The 15,815-nt window shown below is 47.5% G+C and overlaps 3 protein-coding genes across 7 annotated transcripts; all 3 read right to left on the reverse strand.

The window, feature by feature from the left end:
• Positions 1 to 239: 239 nt before the first annotated feature.
• LOC136196537 (uncharacterized) lies at positions 240 to 7,154 on the reverse strand. Of its 5 annotated transcripts, none has more exons than XR_010672238.1 (14): positions 7,070 to 7,154; positions 6,983 to 7,008; positions 6,564 to 6,701; positions 6,185 to 6,475; positions 5,819 to 6,134; positions 5,490 to 5,768; positions 5,163 to 5,441; positions 4,838 to 5,113; positions 4,281 to 4,535; positions 3,968 to 4,228; positions 2,998 to 3,909; positions 1,621 to 2,921; positions 333 to 1,511; positions 240 to 281 (listed from the first exon to the last, which is right to left on the reverse strand). XR_010672238.1 is itself a non-coding variant. In XM_065986102.1 (13 exons), the coding sequence occupies exons 3-13, from the start codon at positions 6,633 to 6,635 to the stop codon at positions 1,479 to 1,481; spliced, it is 4,278 nt and encodes a 1,425-aa protein (XP_065842174.1). In that variant the 5' UTR covers positions 6,636 to 6,701; positions 6,983 to 7,008; positions 7,070 to 7,154; the 3' UTR covers positions 277 to 1,478. The 5 variants fall into 5 exon arrangements, 1 of the variants encoding a protein (XP_065842174.1); XR_010672235.1 differs by having other exon boundaries at positions 4,281 to 4,538; XR_010672236.1 differs by having other exon boundaries at positions 4,281 to 4,538; positions 6,903 to 7,008; positions 7,070 to 7,137.
• Positions 7,155 to 7,689: 535 nt separating this feature from the next.
• Positions 7,690 to 10,395, reverse strand: LOC136197046 (basement membrane-specific heparan sulfate proteoglycan core protein-like). The gene is made up of 8 exons (XM_065986729.1): positions 10,224 to 10,395; positions 9,900 to 10,169; positions 9,593 to 9,850; positions 9,264 to 9,542; positions 8,930 to 9,208; positions 8,587 to 8,877; positions 8,293 to 8,541; positions 7,690 to 8,236 (listed from the first exon to the last, which is right to left on the reverse strand). The coding sequence occupies exons 1-8, from the start codon at positions 10,393 to 10,395 to the stop codon at positions 7,719 to 7,721; spliced, it is 2,316 nt and encodes a 771-aa protein (XP_065842801.1). The 3' UTR covers positions 7,690 to 7,718.
• A 1-nt stretch (position 10,396) lies between these two features.
• Positions 10,397 to 15,487, reverse strand: LOC136196878 (uncharacterized). Its single transcript, XM_065986541.1, has 12 exons — positions 14,930 to 15,487; positions 14,524 to 14,814; positions 13,894 to 14,473; positions 13,563 to 13,838; positions 13,235 to 13,513; positions 12,909 to 13,187; positions 12,583 to 12,861; positions 12,265 to 12,531; positions 11,952 to 12,206; positions 10,977 to 11,894; positions 10,557 to 10,925; positions 10,397 to 10,493 (listed from the first exon to the last, which is right to left on the reverse strand). The coding sequence occupies exons 1-12, from the start codon at positions 15,002 to 15,004 to the stop codon at positions 10,426 to 10,428; spliced, it is 3,936 nt and encodes a 1,311-aa protein (XP_065842613.1). The 5' UTR covers positions 15,005 to 15,487; the 3' UTR covers positions 10,397 to 10,425.
• Between the last annotated feature and the right edge of the window lie 328 nt (positions 15,488 to 15,815).

Raw genomic sequence — 15,815 nt, forward strand, 5'->3', positions numbered from 1 at the left:
TCGCTTAGCCAGTAAGATCGGAAGCGACGACTTTACTCAGATCAGCGGTAGAGTCTATCTTTTGCTAAGCCAGCGTTCCTTCATGAAACTCTACTGCCTTGTTGCGCAAACGAATCTGATAGAGAAAATTTTACCGCAGATGACATTAAAAAATTCGGAGCAAATTTCGTAACGCTGCTACCTCAAAAATCAAACCAATTTTCCAACTCATCAAAATCGTTTCTCAATCTCTATATGATATCGGACGTTGCAATGAGTCGAACAAGTTTCTTTTGAACACTCTGAAAACGATCACGAATCATCAGGAAATCGACAGTGAAGACAACACTGACGTCCAGCCGTGGAACACCTCTCCCCTGATCATAACACCCAAGGAGCTTCGGATTGCCTGTAAACAGAATCACCATCAATTCGCAGACCTACCTGTGGTAGCCCCTGTGGTATAACTAGACTTTATTCTCTAGGTGTCGTGTCACCAACTGGCCGAATCGTTTAACTTCAACACGTCCGCATTCGAACGACTTGTCACCAACGGCTATCCTCCTGACCTCACGTCACTCTGCAAGAACAGAGAAGAATGAGGAAAGAGTTCCTACCGCTCCTAAAGCCATTTTATCCCGGTCTCAAAAGCTCACCCGAAGTAAGAACATAGGTTTAAAATAAGAACATACAATTACGTAACGTAAAAAATCAGGTTGAACATATTCAGCTTTGTCAGTTTCTCCCAGAAAACCTTTTCTTCTGGTCATACCATTCACAATACGAAAATCGAAGAGGCGGAAGCTTTAGCAACACATTAGAAGCCGAAAGTGTGAAGCAGTTAATACTGTTCTTGGGCGAGCGCGGTCTCGCATCGCCGCTCGGCACACGTACTCTCTCTTGTCGCCTCGTCGAAGTCTTGTCAATTGAAGTCGATTAACCGTGATGATGCTGTTGTCCGGCAACGGAACGTCGGAATCGCGGGCCCATGTAAAAGTCTTCGCCGTGCCTGAGGTAACAGCACAAGTAAGCGAAACGCTTTCGCCTAGATCCTTCGCCGACAACGCGGGCATCACAGCAAGGCAAAGGACGTGCACGTGAGTCATTAGTGGAGTCTGGAGACGGAGTCATAGAAAAGAGTTTAAGTTTACCTCTCGCTTCGACAGTGCCATTATTTGAATCGATGATGGAACAGATATACTTGCCGCGCTTTGAAAAAGTTACGCTGAAAAAGAGGAGACTGGATAGAGTGCAGAAAACAGATTTGCTTCCGGCTGTCGTCCAACCGAAGGCGAACGGCGGGGCTCCGCCTAAAAAAATGGGTGTCGACTTCCGACGTTGACGGTGGCATTCGACGGCAGAACGACAACGCTAAGGAATTTGCGACGCAAAGGTCTGGTACGATCAGACTGGTCGTCGTAAGTGTACAGACTTCACCGGCACCAGTGCACGTCGCTGGAGATTGAGCCTTTTTGCTTGGTGTGAGAACTTCTGTTAGTTCAACTGTAGGAGTGCCGCCAACGTCGAACCCTCTGTGGAGAAAAACAAGAATACAAGATCCATCAAAATACGCGAGAACATATCAGCAGAAAGTTGAAGTAGGCTACAAATTCTAATCCAAGGTCCCTTTGCCTATCTTACCGTATATTGTGGACATGTCGCTGCGTAAACGCGAATGCAATCGAGAGCGTCCGAAAAACTGCAAACGCAACGGTAGCACGTCAAAAACCGACGGCCAATCATCTCGACGCTAAGGTCAATGAAAGCCTTCGTGAACGCTGTCGCCGTATTTCCCTCGCGTCGCAACCGAGACAAATCCCACGCAGCGCCCTTTGTCTCAAACGCCAACGCAACGTAATGCTCAATCGTATTTCCCGTGGTCTGAACGAGCTGGAAACCCCGATCAAGATAATAGTCGGCCTTCTTCGACACAAACGCCGTCCCGTTGTAATAGACCCCAAAAGCGCGTTCGCCGTCCTTGACGAACTTCTGCTTGAGAATAGCATTGAGAGTTATATTCCGTCTTTGCAGCCAACCCCTCACGCCCTCGTACGACAAATCTCGATTATATACATCGCGATCCTCATCCGTTAGGAGGATAAATTGCACAACGCATTGGCGCCGAAACGGATACGATTCCAAAGCTAGGCGTATTGCTTCGTAGCCGTCCTCAATACTTCCACTTAAGGTCAATTTTTTAACAGCATCGGAAAATTCATCCGCTGATCCCATGATACCGTCTCCAACCGGGATGACCACATGGTAGTCTTGCCCTGGGACGTTGCGCGCAAAACCGAATAATCCGTAGCGATTTCGATTTGTTTCGCCCACGCCCACGCCCTTCCTACGAAGACTTTCTTCCAGTAGAGGAATCGTCGATTTCAGCCATTCGTGTTCCCTTCGCATTGAAGCGGATTCGTCAACAATGACGACTATGTCCATACATCCCCCTAAAACGTTTTTATCGTTGATGTTGCGACCAACTTCTTTGAAGTAGACTTTGCCGCGGGGAATGATTCTTTTGATGTCGGCGTCTTGGCAACCTTGCTTGACCGGGTCGACTGTTAAAGCGACTACATGTATTTGCGTTGACGTTGTATGAGTTGTCATAGGAGACGTTGGCGTGGACGTTTCTACGCCACGAGAAGTTTTCTTTTGATTTGGGGTAAGAGTTTCTGTAGTTATAGGAGAAGTCGTTGAAGTTGAAGTCATTTCACCTGGGGTACGAGTTTCTGTAGTTGTTATCGGAATTGTTGGGGATGCAGTCTCGTCTCTTGGCGTGGAAGTTAGAGTACCTCTGCTTGCCGTGGATATTGGAGCCGCAGTAACTGGGATCGATGTCTCTTCGCTTGTGGTATTCGGAGTCGCAGCCGCTGTGGCGAAAGGCGCCGGTATCGTCGCCGTTAAAACCGGCAAAAGCGACGGGGCGGCAAAAGAAAAATCTGAAACAGAAAGTTTTCTTCAATTAGAGAACAACTAACTTTGACGAGGTTAACTTTGACATGGTTAACGATATACCTTTGCACGCTTTTGGCGTTAGAACTAGCACCTTTACGCATTCAGGGTAGCCGTCATTGCAAGCACACCTCTCACACGTCACATTCAACGGCGTGATGATCTCCCGCACTTTGACGCTGACGAAAGCGTTCGTAAACGCAGCCCGACTATCGCTATTGCCACGACGCACATAATCCAAATCCCACGCGCCGCCGCCCGACGCAAACGCCAAGACAACATAATCTACAAACGTCGTCTCGTATCCGGAATCCTCCTGCGGCACACCGGTGTCATAAATCCGCTCGTCGACGCCGTACGCTCGTCGATTAACGTCCAAGCCGAAAACGCGGGTTTCGTCGCCGGCTTCGAACGTGACAAATCGATGGTTGACTACTACGTTGAGAATGACGCCGCTTTGCTTGAGAGCGCGTCGAGTTGATTCGAAAGTCAAAAAAGAATTGATAGTATCTCGCGCTTCGTCGCTGACGAGAATGAACTGTCGCGCCGCTTCCGATCGAAACGCGAAGCTCTTCAAAGCGACGTCGATTGCCGAATAGCCGTCCTCTTTGTTTCCGCGTTTGATAAGTTTATCGACAGCGGCGGCGAGCTGCGACGGCGATCCGAACGGGTCCGACTCGGCGCCGAGGTGAAGAATTCGACCGAGAGTGCCGACGAATGGATTAGCGAATCCTACGAGGCCGTAGCGATTCGGTGACTCGTCGGAGCCGATGCCGGCGGCAACGAAATTTTGTTCGAGTGTTCTTACCATTTCTTTTATCCAATAGTGTTCCGGTTCCATAGAACGTGATTCGTCGACAATGAAAATGACGTCGACCGTTGCTCGTGATATTGTATGCGCAGTCGGCGTGCCGACGGAGAAGACAGCATTCTTTTCGCCGTGAACCACATTCGCGCCGCCAATGGAGCAATTCCCTTCATTAAAATAACAGTTAATTAAAACAGGATTTAATAATCGATTTTCATTTTGTACTAGAGACAACTTGAAGAGAAGCCGTTGCTGTTGCATTGTTTCCAGCGTTGACAGCAGTAACAAGAAATTGTAGGTTTTCCGTCGCTAACTGAACATAAGCCGTTTGTCCCTTTTCACCTTCGATGATGACGTGAGATGGCAAAGGAGTGCCGTCGAACAAAGTCCACCTAAACTTCGCACTACGTACATTCGAGAGGGCAGTGAAACGAACGGACTGGCCGCTGCTGACTTCGCGACGAAAAGGCTCCACTCGGACATGAACTAAAACCGAAATAAAATTTTTATTTATTTATCTGCTGAAATAGTCTCTTGCCCAGTCGAACGATCAGCGTTGCGATCGCTGTTATTGTTTTGTTCCCGCGCGTGACGACAGCTTCAAAGACAAGACTTTCCGTGGCGAATGGAACATGAATGGTTACCCCGTCGACGACGACGTAATGCGGAAGCGGAAGCCCGCCAAAAAAGAACCACGACACGGAATAACCGATTGTTCCAAGTACACTGAAACTTGCTGGTTCGCCGTAAAAGACTTCAAGGATGCATGGCCGAATGAATCCGATCCCGCTTCCTACTAAAGAGACATAAATAATTGATTGATTAAGTATAGAGTAGGCCCCCTCGATTAACCAAACCATAATGTTTTATGAGGTGTTTGGATACTAAAATTTCAGATAATAAAGGATACAGCAGACATCGAACGTATAGTTCGAAAGTAGTAATTTTAGAAAGTTGTCGTCATTTTAAACTGTACGACGTCATTCAAGAAGAGCGCCCTATTGAAAGGAATCAAGAGACTTAAAAAATCGTAGCTTCGAATACATAAGGTTTGGATGATTGAGGACCGATCGTACGAGAAAATTCATCCTATACCTGAATGGACTGTTTTCTCCACTGTTCCTAGTCTGTTGCTGGCGCTGCAGGTAAGGTTGACTTCTTCGTCTGACAGCGGCATCGTCAGAGTCGCTACGGTTCTGTTCATCGAATAAATGACTTCGTAATTCGCGGACGAAACGTCGTCCCTGCCGTCGACGGACCATCCAAAGTCGGCTGGAGCCGGAAGGCGACTCGTAAAAAGTTGGCATACAAATACAACGCCGTCGCTTGATTCGTTGTCGAGGCGCTTGATAAAAACACTGAGAGGCGCATCTAAGAAAAAATAATTAAATATTTATTTTTGAAATAGTTTATATTTTGCCTGGTCGAACTTCCAGCGTTGAGGAGGACGTCAGCGTTAGCACGTTTTCAGACGTCACAGTGACAGCAAAGGAAATCGTCTCTTGAGCAGACATAATGCTAATCGTTTCGTTCATCGTTCCACTGACCGAAACGTAAGAAGGAAGCCGATCGCCATCAAGGAGTCGCCACGACACAAAAATTCCGCTGACAATCGGACTGATTTCGACATGAAATTGAGCCGATTCGCCAAAGTTGACGATCTGTACAATAGCCGGTAAAATCGAAACTGAGAGAGGAACTAAAGAAAAGATACGTGAATGTACTACGTGCGTGTTCTTTTCCGTACCTGCGATGAGTTTTCTCGCTCCTTCCACTTTCCCTAATCTGTTACTAGCACTGCAAAGAAACATATCATTTCTCGCTGCCCTATTAACGGTTAGCGTCGCCACGGTGCCGCCCACTGTGTAGACGACTTGAGCGTTGGACGGAAGAGTGCTGCCGTTGCCCAATGTCCAACCGAAATTAGACGCCGGAGAACCCGTTAGCCGGCAAACAAGTACGACTTTGCTCTTGGACAGAACGCGAACATCGTTCACTGGCGAAATGGTAATTCCAAGAAGACGAGCTAAGAAATAAAAATTAAAAAGAATATTTTAATTAAATGATTATAAATACGCTGATTGATTCTGCATTTTTTCCCAGTCCACCCGCTCGCGCATATTCGCTTGCCCGTCGTTTCGTTGCAGCTGTAGTGACCGTTTGAATCAGAGTCGTGAGGCGTACACGACACTGAGCAGTCTCCAAAGAAGTTCGGTTTGCATTGAACGCGCCACTTCAAATCTAAGCGCTTGCGAAACTTTCCCCTCATTGTCTCATTCGTCCACGAGGATGAGATAGTCGCATTTGCAAAGCGTGCTTTTAAAACGTCAACTAAATCGTCCCCACTACATCTGTCTCGATCCCAAATGGAAATCTTCAAAGCGAACGAATTCTAAACATCAATAATTAGTACCAACTATCAGTTCGAAATATATTCACGACCTTCCACGCTCCATTAAAACTAATTCGAAAGGGGTTGTCGAGAGAATTTCCAAGAGCATATTTGCTAATTGGAAAAGAGTAACGATCGCCGAATTTGCCCGTCTTGCGCGTCTTCACGCAATCGCTAACATCGCTAATCAGCGGATCATAGTCGCGATAGCAGATGATGAAATAGTTGTCACAGTCATTCAAGCAATTGACGGAGGGCACTGAGTCGCAGCAGCGACCGTTCTTAATCTTGCTCGCAGAATTCTTGTATTTGACCAATTGAATTTCTAAAGTTCCGTCGGACTAAAAAACACCTCGATTACAAAAACAATCGCAAAAATTTTGTTTTTTTGTATGAGGAATAACAAACAACATTTCTAGTAACACGAACCTCAACAACACCAACGGACGAGAGAAAGAGAACAAAGAGAATCCTAGCTGATTGACGAAAGATCACTGGCATTATCGCACGCAGATTACGCTCCTGCAATTCCCTGGCGTCCCTCAAAACAGCGAGGGTTCAATATTTCTAAAGAAAATTAATAACATTAGCAAACTAAGACGAATTCCTATTGATTCTTCAGGGCTTCAGCACCATGCAGCACGTTTTGAGTTATTGATGCAAGAGCCATGAAATGGCTACTCACAATACTCCTACACAATACTACACAATACTCCTTTCGACCCCGGACTGTGGCTACCGGTAAAAAACCTAAAGGGCATTAACTACCCTTCAACTTGATGCAAAAAGTAAGCCAGGAGCTGCTTTTAGGTGGGAAAAATATTTCATCAGCTCGCTCGATCCTCTACCTTGTTCGGATTCAGGATCTCCTCCCCTATCGTACGAAATCCCACGTTTTGATCATTTTGCAGAATTGAAAATGCTCAAAAGCTCACTTTCGAATCTTTATTGAAGATTGTCGATGAGTGAAAACGCCGAGAAAGACCTACGCGTTTACGTGATGCCACTCGAAGATCGAGGCTAGCGCGAGTGCCATGACGTTCGGTACGTCACGCCCGTCATCACTCGGGGGCGTCAGAGAGTGTGCTTTATCGAATGTTTGGCATCGATAGAAGACAAAAACGCGTCTGCAGTGTTGTTTATTGGTGTTGTTTATTCGCACCGATCGCAGACTTCGGTTTAAATTTAGTCACGGGACGCTCGTGGTTTTTCTAGTTGTCATTCTTTTTCTGACTTCTAAAAGAAAAAAGTAGTGAAGTGACTTCTTAGGAAGCGACATTCCCGCTAATGAGACACTCAATAAAAAATACTCTGTCCGAAACGTGTGACTTACATATGCTAATTAAAAATTCATTCTTTACACGGGTAGCTTCAAATCATAAACCAAGCCCCGTTAACGCATCTTAGCGCGCTGGAGAGGGTCAAGAAATCCAGGCTAGATTGGGGCTTGATTGGACATGACGCGAGCGCTAGATCCTCCAAAGAGAAGCTCCCGTACTGTATGTTGGAAAGTCACTAAAGAAATACACTAAACAAAAAAAGAATGTAACAACGAAACAACACGCAAGACAAAAAATCAGCACTTTACTTGCACTCCTCAACATTTTCTTGCAAAGTAGGCGCAATCAAATCAACAATACCCCCATTAATAACTAATCGTTGAACGCAGCCCTCAAAACCCTTATTCTGCCCAGCGATCGGATAACCGGCGTTCGTGCCGCCAACCAAAACGGTGCTATTCAAATTTATGTTCCGCTGCCTTCCCCACGTGCCGCCTTCGACGACAGGCATGTCGTCGACTTGAAGACTTCCACTGGTTTGATTCCGCGAGGCGCGAATCCGATGCTCGTCGTCGAGCGCGATCGGTTCGCTGAGCAAATAGGCCAATGCGTCTCCGTTATTAAACTGGAATTCGACGCGATTTTCCGTGGCAAGACCGACGGCCAAGAAATCGGCGATACTTCGCGAAGATCCGGCACAGTATAGAATTAATCCGTCGGCGGCACGCGGACGAATAACCATGTCGATGTCCGTCGTCGAGCGTCGGGTATTGAGAAGAGGATACGAAGCGAAGGACTTGCCGGTAAAGGAAGGCGTAGTAACTAGAATATAGGAGAGTGTACGTACGCACGATTTAATAAAGGAGAATTTTCTATACGTGTGACGGAAAGTTCTGCTGCTGCGCTCGCGGTTCCGGCGTCGTTTCTTGCTTCGCAGACGTAAAGTCCAGCGTCGGAAATATCGGCCGATTTGATGGTCAGCGTCGCGCCTCTTCCGATGAGCGAATTCCGGAGAGTCCACGTGAATTCGGCGGCGGGACATCCGCCGACCAGCAAGCAACTCAAGACGACGCGATCGCCGACAGAAGCGTCAAGTCTCGCCGGAGAAACAGCAACGCTAGGCGATTCTAAAAAAAGATTAAACACTTAATATATTTATCGGATTAACGAACCGAGAACGATGAGTTCCGCCGACGCCGTCTTCGTTCCCCCCGAAGCGTCCGTCACCGAGCAAACGTAGGTGCCGCTCGCCGCGCAATCACTCGGCGAAATCGTCAACAAATCGCCGCCTTTGCTGAGAGTATGACTCGGCGGCAAATCGACGCCGCCCCGTCGGCTCCACGAAAACTCGACGGCACCTTCAGACGACGAAACGGAGCAACTAAACGACGCGCCACCGGGGACCTTAACCGTGTGATCCATCGGAACGACAGTAACTTGCAACGGCATTTCACGATCTTTCACTAATTTTCGACAAAATTAATTAATTATTAATTGAATACTTTTTAAACGAACCTTGAAGCATCGCTGTTGCCAATGTGGAGCTGACGTCGTTCGTCGCTTCGCAAGCGTACGCTCCCGCGTCGGATTCCCGCACGGGTTCGATCGTCAAACGAAGTCCTTTCGGCGTTTCGACGATCTCGACGTTCTCCGCCGCGCTTTCCCACGACGAATCGCCCGGTTTGAACCAGCGAACGGTCGGCGTCGGCGTGCCGTCCGCCACGCAGAAAAATCGTCCTCGACTATTGACGCGTTTTTCGACGAAAGGCGGATCGATGGAGACGGTCGGACGAGCTAAAAAGTGACATCACAAATCGAAAAATTACCGCGGCGATGACGGCTTTTTTACGTCGAATTGTCAGCGTGACTTTTCCCGTCGCCGTTCCGACAAAATTCGTTGCCGTGCACTCGTACGTTCCGGCGTCGCTTTCCGTCGCTTTCGCCAGCATCAGTTTGCCGGATTCGCTCACTTCCGCGTTGCTTGGGAGATCTTCCGTCAGCAATTTTCGCCACTTGATCGACGGCGACGGATCTCCTCTCAATTGGCCGCCGCATTGAAGCACGACGTCATCGTCTTCGGCTGACGTCACGTCGGACGGCGACGAATCGATCACCGGCATTTCCGCGACTGAGTAACTAATTAATTAAATTGAAACTTTGCTGGGATTTTTTACTTACTTTTCGCTATCAACTTTGCCCTCACTTTCGCCGTTCCGCCGCAGTTCGTCGCCGACGCCGTATACGAACCGCCAATTCCGCGGACGACCGGCGAAATGAGCAATGAACCGTTTGCCAAGGTGACGGAATTCGCAGGCGGATTGTGCCACGTGACGACCGGTGCCGGATCGCCGGACACCGTCAGGTCAATCAAAGCCGCGTAATCGACGTAAACGACGTTTCGTCTCGTCGCAAGTTTGAATGTAGGGGTAGTCGGTTCTAAATAAGATAAAATTCCGCATTATGTAATTTACCTTTTTATTTATACTTCTGATTCGCAGTGATACTGTTCCTTCGGAGATTCCTTCCGCGTTTCTCGCTCGACATATAAACGCTTGGGGTCCGTCTTGACTAGGCTTTTGCATCGCTATCTGACCGCCGTTCACAATAACGTTTGAGGGAAGACTGTCTTTCCCAAAGGGAAACCACTCTACGGACACTTGGGGACATCCAGTCGCTTGGCAAACAGCTACACTAGTATCGCATTCGGTGAGATCAAGTGTTCTCGGTTTGACAGTCACTCGAGGCGGAATAGGATCTAATAAATAAAATATACAAAATAATTATTATGGTTATAATTTATTTAATCTACCTGTGACTTCTACATTTGTCGTGCCGTCGTGTGATCCGAATCGATTCGTTGCTTGGCATCGGTACATTCCGGCGTCGGAGATCGTTGCTTCGTTGATTGTGAGAATGCTATTATCTTCCGTCAGAGAAGCGCTCGAGGGAATTCTTCTGCCGGCTTTGTTCCATTGAATCATAGCCGGTCCATTGAGCACGCTACAATTCAATCAAAACGGCGAGCCAACGCAGACAGAAGCAGACGATGAAATCAATTCCACCTGAGGACTAAACAAATCTAAAAAAAACAAAAATGTCAAACAATTAATCCCTAGGCCAATTTCCTTCTTTTTAAATTAACTTGTTATCTTTATAATGGTGCGAGCGGTCGCCTCGCCGTCCGGTCCCTCCGCTCGGCACACGTACGCTCCCCCGTCGCCTCGTCGAAGTCTCGTCAATTGAAGTCGATTTTCCGTGATGATGACGTTGTCCGGCAACGGAACGTTGGGATCGCGGCTCCACGTAAAACTCGTCGCCGTGCCGGACGTAATCATGCAAGTAAGCGAAACGCTTTCGCCTAGATCCTTCATCGTCCACGCGGGAACGACAGAAACGCGAAGCGGTTGAATAGGAGTCTTCGTTGGAGTCGGAGTCTCTTCACTTTTCTCTTTCCTTGGAGGCATCGTCGTCGTAGGAACGGGCTGGGGCGACGGAAAAACAAAAGGAAAATCTGAAAAAGTATTTATTTATATAGTTTCTTCAGCGAGGATGACTGCCTTACTTTTGCACGCTTCTCGCGTTCGCACGGGCACCATTTTGCATGCGGCATAGCCGTCATTGCACACACAACTCTCGCACGTCACATTCAACTGCGTGATGATCTCCCGCACTTTGACGCCAACAAAAGCGTTCGTAAACGCCGCCCGACTAACGCTATCGTCCAAACGCAAATAATCCAAATCCCACGCGCCGCCGCGCGTCGCAAACGCCAACAGAACATAATCGACAAACGTCGTCTCGTAGCCGGAATCCTCCTGCGGTATACCGATGTCGAAAATCCGTCCGTCGACGCCGTACGCGAGTCGATTCCCGTCCAAGCCGAGAACGCGTGTTTCGTCGCCGTCTCCGCCTTCGTACGAGACGAATCGATGCTTGACGACGATAGTGAGAACGGTTCCGCTTTGCGTGAGAGCGCGCAGCGTCGACTTGAACGTCAACGAAGAATTGAGAATATCTCGCGCTTCGTCGCTGACGAGAATAAACTGTCGCGCCGCTTCGATTCGAAACGCGAAGCTTCTCAAAGCGACGTCAACTGCCGAATAGCCGTCCTCTTCGTTTCCGCGCTTGATGAGATCGTCGATGGCGACGGCGAGTTGCGACGGCGTTCCGAACGGATCCGCGTCGTCGCCAAGGTGAAGAACGCGACCGGGAGTGCCGATATACGGATTGGCGAATCCGACGAGACCGTAGCGATTCGGCGACGCGTTGGTGCCGATTCCGGCGGCGACGAGATTTCGTTCGAGCTTGTTTACCATTTCTTTGATCCAATTGTGCTCCGGCTCCATGGAACGCGATTCGTCGACGATGAAAACGACGTCGGCCGTTCCGCGGAAGATCGCGCGCGTGCTCAGCGTGCCGACGGTGAAGACGCCCAGTTTTCCGCCGTGGATAACGTTCGTGCCGCCAATGGTGCAACTCCCTTTAAAAAAAATAATAAGTAGTATCGATAATTGATTTTTTTTTCCTGTGCACTTACTTCGGATAAATTGTAGGTAAGCCGTCGCCGTCACTTCGCTTCCGGCGACACTGACGAGAAATTGCAAGCTTTCCGTAGCCGACTGCACAAAAATCGTTTCGCCGTTTTCGCCTTCGATGACGACGTAAGAAGGCAAGTGACTGCCGTCGATCAAAGTCCACTGGAACGTCGCCGTACGGAAATTTGAAACGGCCGTAAAACGAACGGATTGGTCGCTGGTAACTTTGCGACGGAAAGGCACCACTCGAACAAAAACTAAAAACGCGAATAAATGAATAAATAAATATTAATTCATTTGTCTGCTGTCTCTTGCCTGGTCGAACGATCAGCGTTGCATTGGCCGTTATTGCTTCGTCCCCACGAGCAATTCTAACTTCGAAGACGAGAGTCTCCGTCGCGATGGGAACGCGAATGGTATCCCCGTCGACGACGACATAAGACGGAAGCGGGAGCCCGTCACGAAGGAACCACGTGACGGAATAACCGACAGATCCAAAAACGGTAAAATTCGCCGATTCGCCATAATCGACTTGGATTATAGAAGGCTGAATAAAAACGTCAGGCATTCCACTTCCACTTCCTACAACAAAAACACATAAAAATAAATACAATTATTCTAATACAATTTTACCTAAAAGAAGCACTGTTTCCTTAACAATCCCCAATCTGTTGCTCGCGCTGCAGGTGAGATTCACTTCTTCGTCGGATAGCGGCATTGTTAGCGTCGCCATGGTTCGGCTTATTGAATAAATGACTTCATAATCGGTCGACGAAATGTCGTCGCTGCCGTCGACGGACCATCCAAAGTCGGCGGGCGCCGGAAGACAAGTCGTAAAGAGTCGGCAAACAAAAATGACGTCGTCGCTCGATTCGTCGTCGAGACGCGTGATAGAAATACTCAGAGGGGGATCTAAGAAAATAAATAATTATTTAATTTTGAAATATTTTTTCTCTTGCCTGGTCGAACTTCTAGCGTCGCAGACGACGTCAGCGTTAGCCCGTCTTTGGACGTCACGGTCACGGTAAAAGAAATCGTCTCTTGAGCGGACGTAATGGTAATCGTTTCGTTCAATGTTCCGCTGAGTGTGACGTAGGAAGGAAGCGCATCCCCATTGATGAGTCGCCAATGCACAAAAAGGCCGCTGACAATCGGACTGATATCAAGATGAAATTGAGCCGATTCGCCGAAGTGGACGGTCTGTACAAAACTCGGTAGGATTGAGACTGAGAGAAAAACTAAAAAAAAAATAATTATATGTACATGTGTATATTTTCTTCTTTACCTATGATGAGTCTTCCGAATCCTTCCACTTTCCCTAATCTGTTATTTGCACTGCAAGCAAAATTTTCACTTCTCGCCGCTCCTGTAATGATTAGCGTCGCCACCGTGCCGCCGATCGTGTAGACGACCTGAGCGTTAGACGGCAGAGCACTTCCGTCGCTCAAAGTCCAACTGAAATTGGAAAAAGGAAAACCCGTAAGTCGGCAAACGAATTCGACTTTGCTTTTAGGTAGAACACGGATGTCGCCAGCTGGCGAGATAGAAATACCGAGAGGAAGATCTAATAAAAATTAAATAAAATATATTTGTATATTTAATTGTACGCGTACCTGGGCGAAGTTGGACGATCACAGTCGCTGTCGTCGTTCTGCCGTCTCCGTCAACGACTCGAACAAGGAACGTTTGACTCGAGCGAAGCGACGAAACGATGAGGATTTCTCCGTGATTGCCGGAGACTTGGACGCCAGACGAAAGTGGACTGCCGTCAGCGAGCGTCCAAGTTATCGTCGTCGTGGAAATGAGAACGTTGACGCGCGCCGTGAAATTGACGGAATGGCCGAAAGACGCGTCGAAAAAAGGCGGATCGATAAAAACGGTTAAACGAGCTATAGAGAAAAATATGAGAGTCGGTTAATTAATTGAATTTTATTGATTTCTCACGTCGAACGAAAAGCGTCGTCGCGTTCGACGCTATCCGGCCCAACGTATCTCGAATTCGAACGACGATGTTGAGAGTTGTTCGAGTTTGAATGATCCGCAGTTGTTCGCCATAATCGCCGCCGATTTCCGTGTTGGACGGCAACGGCGAACCGTCGACTTGACCCCACGTTATCACCACATTGTCGCCGCCGTTGTGAACGACGAAATAAGTGACGGTCGTACTCACATCAACAGTCAAAACATCGGACGGACGAATGAGAACCTCAAGGGGCGGCGGCGATGCGGTACTATCAGGCGACGGCGTATCAGTCATTTCGGGCGATGGTGTTGTCGTATCAATATCTGGAGGCGACGTTGTAGCATCAGTATCGGAGGACACTGAGCAGTCTCCAAAGAAATTCGGTTTGCATTGAACGCGCCACTTCAAATCTAAACGCTTGCGAAACTTTCCCGTCATTGTCGCATGCGTCCATGAGGATGAGACAGTCGCATTTGCAAAGCGTGCTTTCAAAACGTCAACTAAATCGTCCTTACTAGATCTGTCTTGATCCCAAATGGAAATCTTCAAAGCGAACGAATTCTAAACATCAATAATCAGTACCAACTTTCACTTTGAAATATATTCACGACCTTCCACGCTCCATTAAAACTAATTCGAAAGGGATTGTCGAGAGAATTTCCAAGAGCAGATTTGCCAATTTGAAAAGTGTAACGATCGCCAAATTCGCCCGTCTGGCGCGTCTTCACGCAATCGCTAACATCGCTGCTCAGCGGATCATAGTCGCGATAGCAGATGATGAAATAGTTGTCACAGTCATTCAAGCAAGTGACGGAGAGGGCTTGGTCGCAGCAGCGACCACTCCCAACCTTGCTCGCAGAATTCTTGTATTTGACCAATTGAATTTGTAAATTTCCTTCAGACTAAAAGAAAACACCTCGATTACACGTACAAGCATATAGAAACATTTCGTGCTTGGTATGAGGTGCAAAACTAATAAAGAGTCTGATAGATTTTATGCTAATGAGAAGCACGAACCTTAACAACACCAACGGACGAGAGAAAGAGAACAAAGAATAGAATCCTAGTTGATCGAGGAAAGATCACTAGCATTGTCGCACGCGGCTTCTGCCTATGTGAACGCTCCTGCAATTCCCAGGCAGCCTTCGACCAAACCTTGAGGGCGCAAAAGTATAATTCTAAAGAAAATTATAATACCGTAAAAAAACTAAGACGACTTCCCATTGATTTTTCAGGGCTTCATTGACATGCAGCACAAGCCTTACGCGACCGTATAAGAGTTTTGCAGCAGTGCGTTGTGAGATATTGCTACATTAGCTATGAATTGGCTATGTACACGTACATCACACTAGAACAATATTAGTGCACGAGTAGTACTGTACTCAGCCACTTGTTCTGATGAACGGGTGGCAGAGCAAAAATGACCGCAAGAATAGCGTAGTTTGTAGCCATAGGGCAAAATAGCGAAGAAAACACTTTGTAAGATCGATTTCAGCCAAAAACAGCTCTAAAAAGAGTCGTCGATCGGCTTCTCCAAGCGATACCCAGCTAATATTTTCGTGTGTATTGCAAACAAAGACCCTGAAGAACCTGGTCTGGCTTTGCTTCGTGGCGCAGAAGTTCCTACTTTTACGGCTATCACGTGATGGGGCAAGCGCACTGCGAAATGACACCGACTAGAGAGTCTAGTGATAGTGATATTAATTTATTTAACGACGGAACAACCCTCGACGCGTATTAGTCGATCTACCGGGTGCCGTACATAACTACGGAAGACAAGAAAGTAATTTCAAAAAGTATTCCTCTTGATTATATCAGTTTCAAAAAATATTCCTCTTGATTATATCTTTTGAACGTAACAGTTATGACGCAGACTAACTTTAAATGATTTAAGATCAGAGAT

Source organism: Oscarella lobularis, chromosome 16 (genome assembly GCF_947507565.1).
Source record: "Oscarella lobularis chromosome 16, ooOscLobu1.1, whole genome shotgun sequence".
In the NCBI taxonomy this organism is placed as follows: Eukaryota; Metazoa; Porifera; class Homoscleromorpha; order Homosclerophorida; family Oscarellidae; genus Oscarella; species Oscarella lobularis.

Coding starts and splice junctions, on each gene's coding strand:
- LOC136197046 (XM_065986729.1), bottom strand. CDS start 10,395: ATGATTCAATGGAACAAAGCCGGCAGAAGAATTCCCTCGAGCGCTTCT. Junction 10,170..10,223: donor GACAAATGTAGAAGTCACAG/GTAGATTAAATA, acceptor TTTATTTATTAG/ATCCTATTCCGCCTCGAGTG. Junction 9,851..9,899: donor AGTATCACTGCGAATCAGAA/GTATAAATAAAA, acceptor TATCTTATTTAG/AACCGACTACCCCTACATTC.
- LOC136196878 (XM_065986541.1), bottom strand. CDS start 15,004: ATGCTAGTGATCTTTCCTCGATCAACTAGGATTCTATTCTTTGTTCTC. Junction 13,514..13,562: donor GATCGTCCAACTTCGCCCAG/GTACGCGTACAA, acceptor AATTTTTATTAG/ATCTTCCTCTCGGTATTTCT. Junction 10,494..10,556: donor CACCATTATAAAGATAACAA/GTTAATTTAAAA, acceptor TGTTTTTTTTAG/ATTTGTTTAGTCCTCAGGTG.
- LOC136196537 (XM_065986102.1), bottom strand. CDS start 6,635: ATGCCAGTGATCTTTCGTCAATCAGCTAGGATTCTCTTTGTTCTCTTT. Junction 6,476..6,563: donor CGTCCGTTGGTGTTGTTGAG/GTTCGTGTTACT, acceptor GGTGTTTTTTAG/TCCGACGGAACTTTAGAAAT. Junction 4,229..4,280: donor AACGCTGATCGTTCGACTGG/GCAAGAGACTAT, acceptor TTTCGGTTTTAG/TTCATGTCCGAGTGGAGCCT.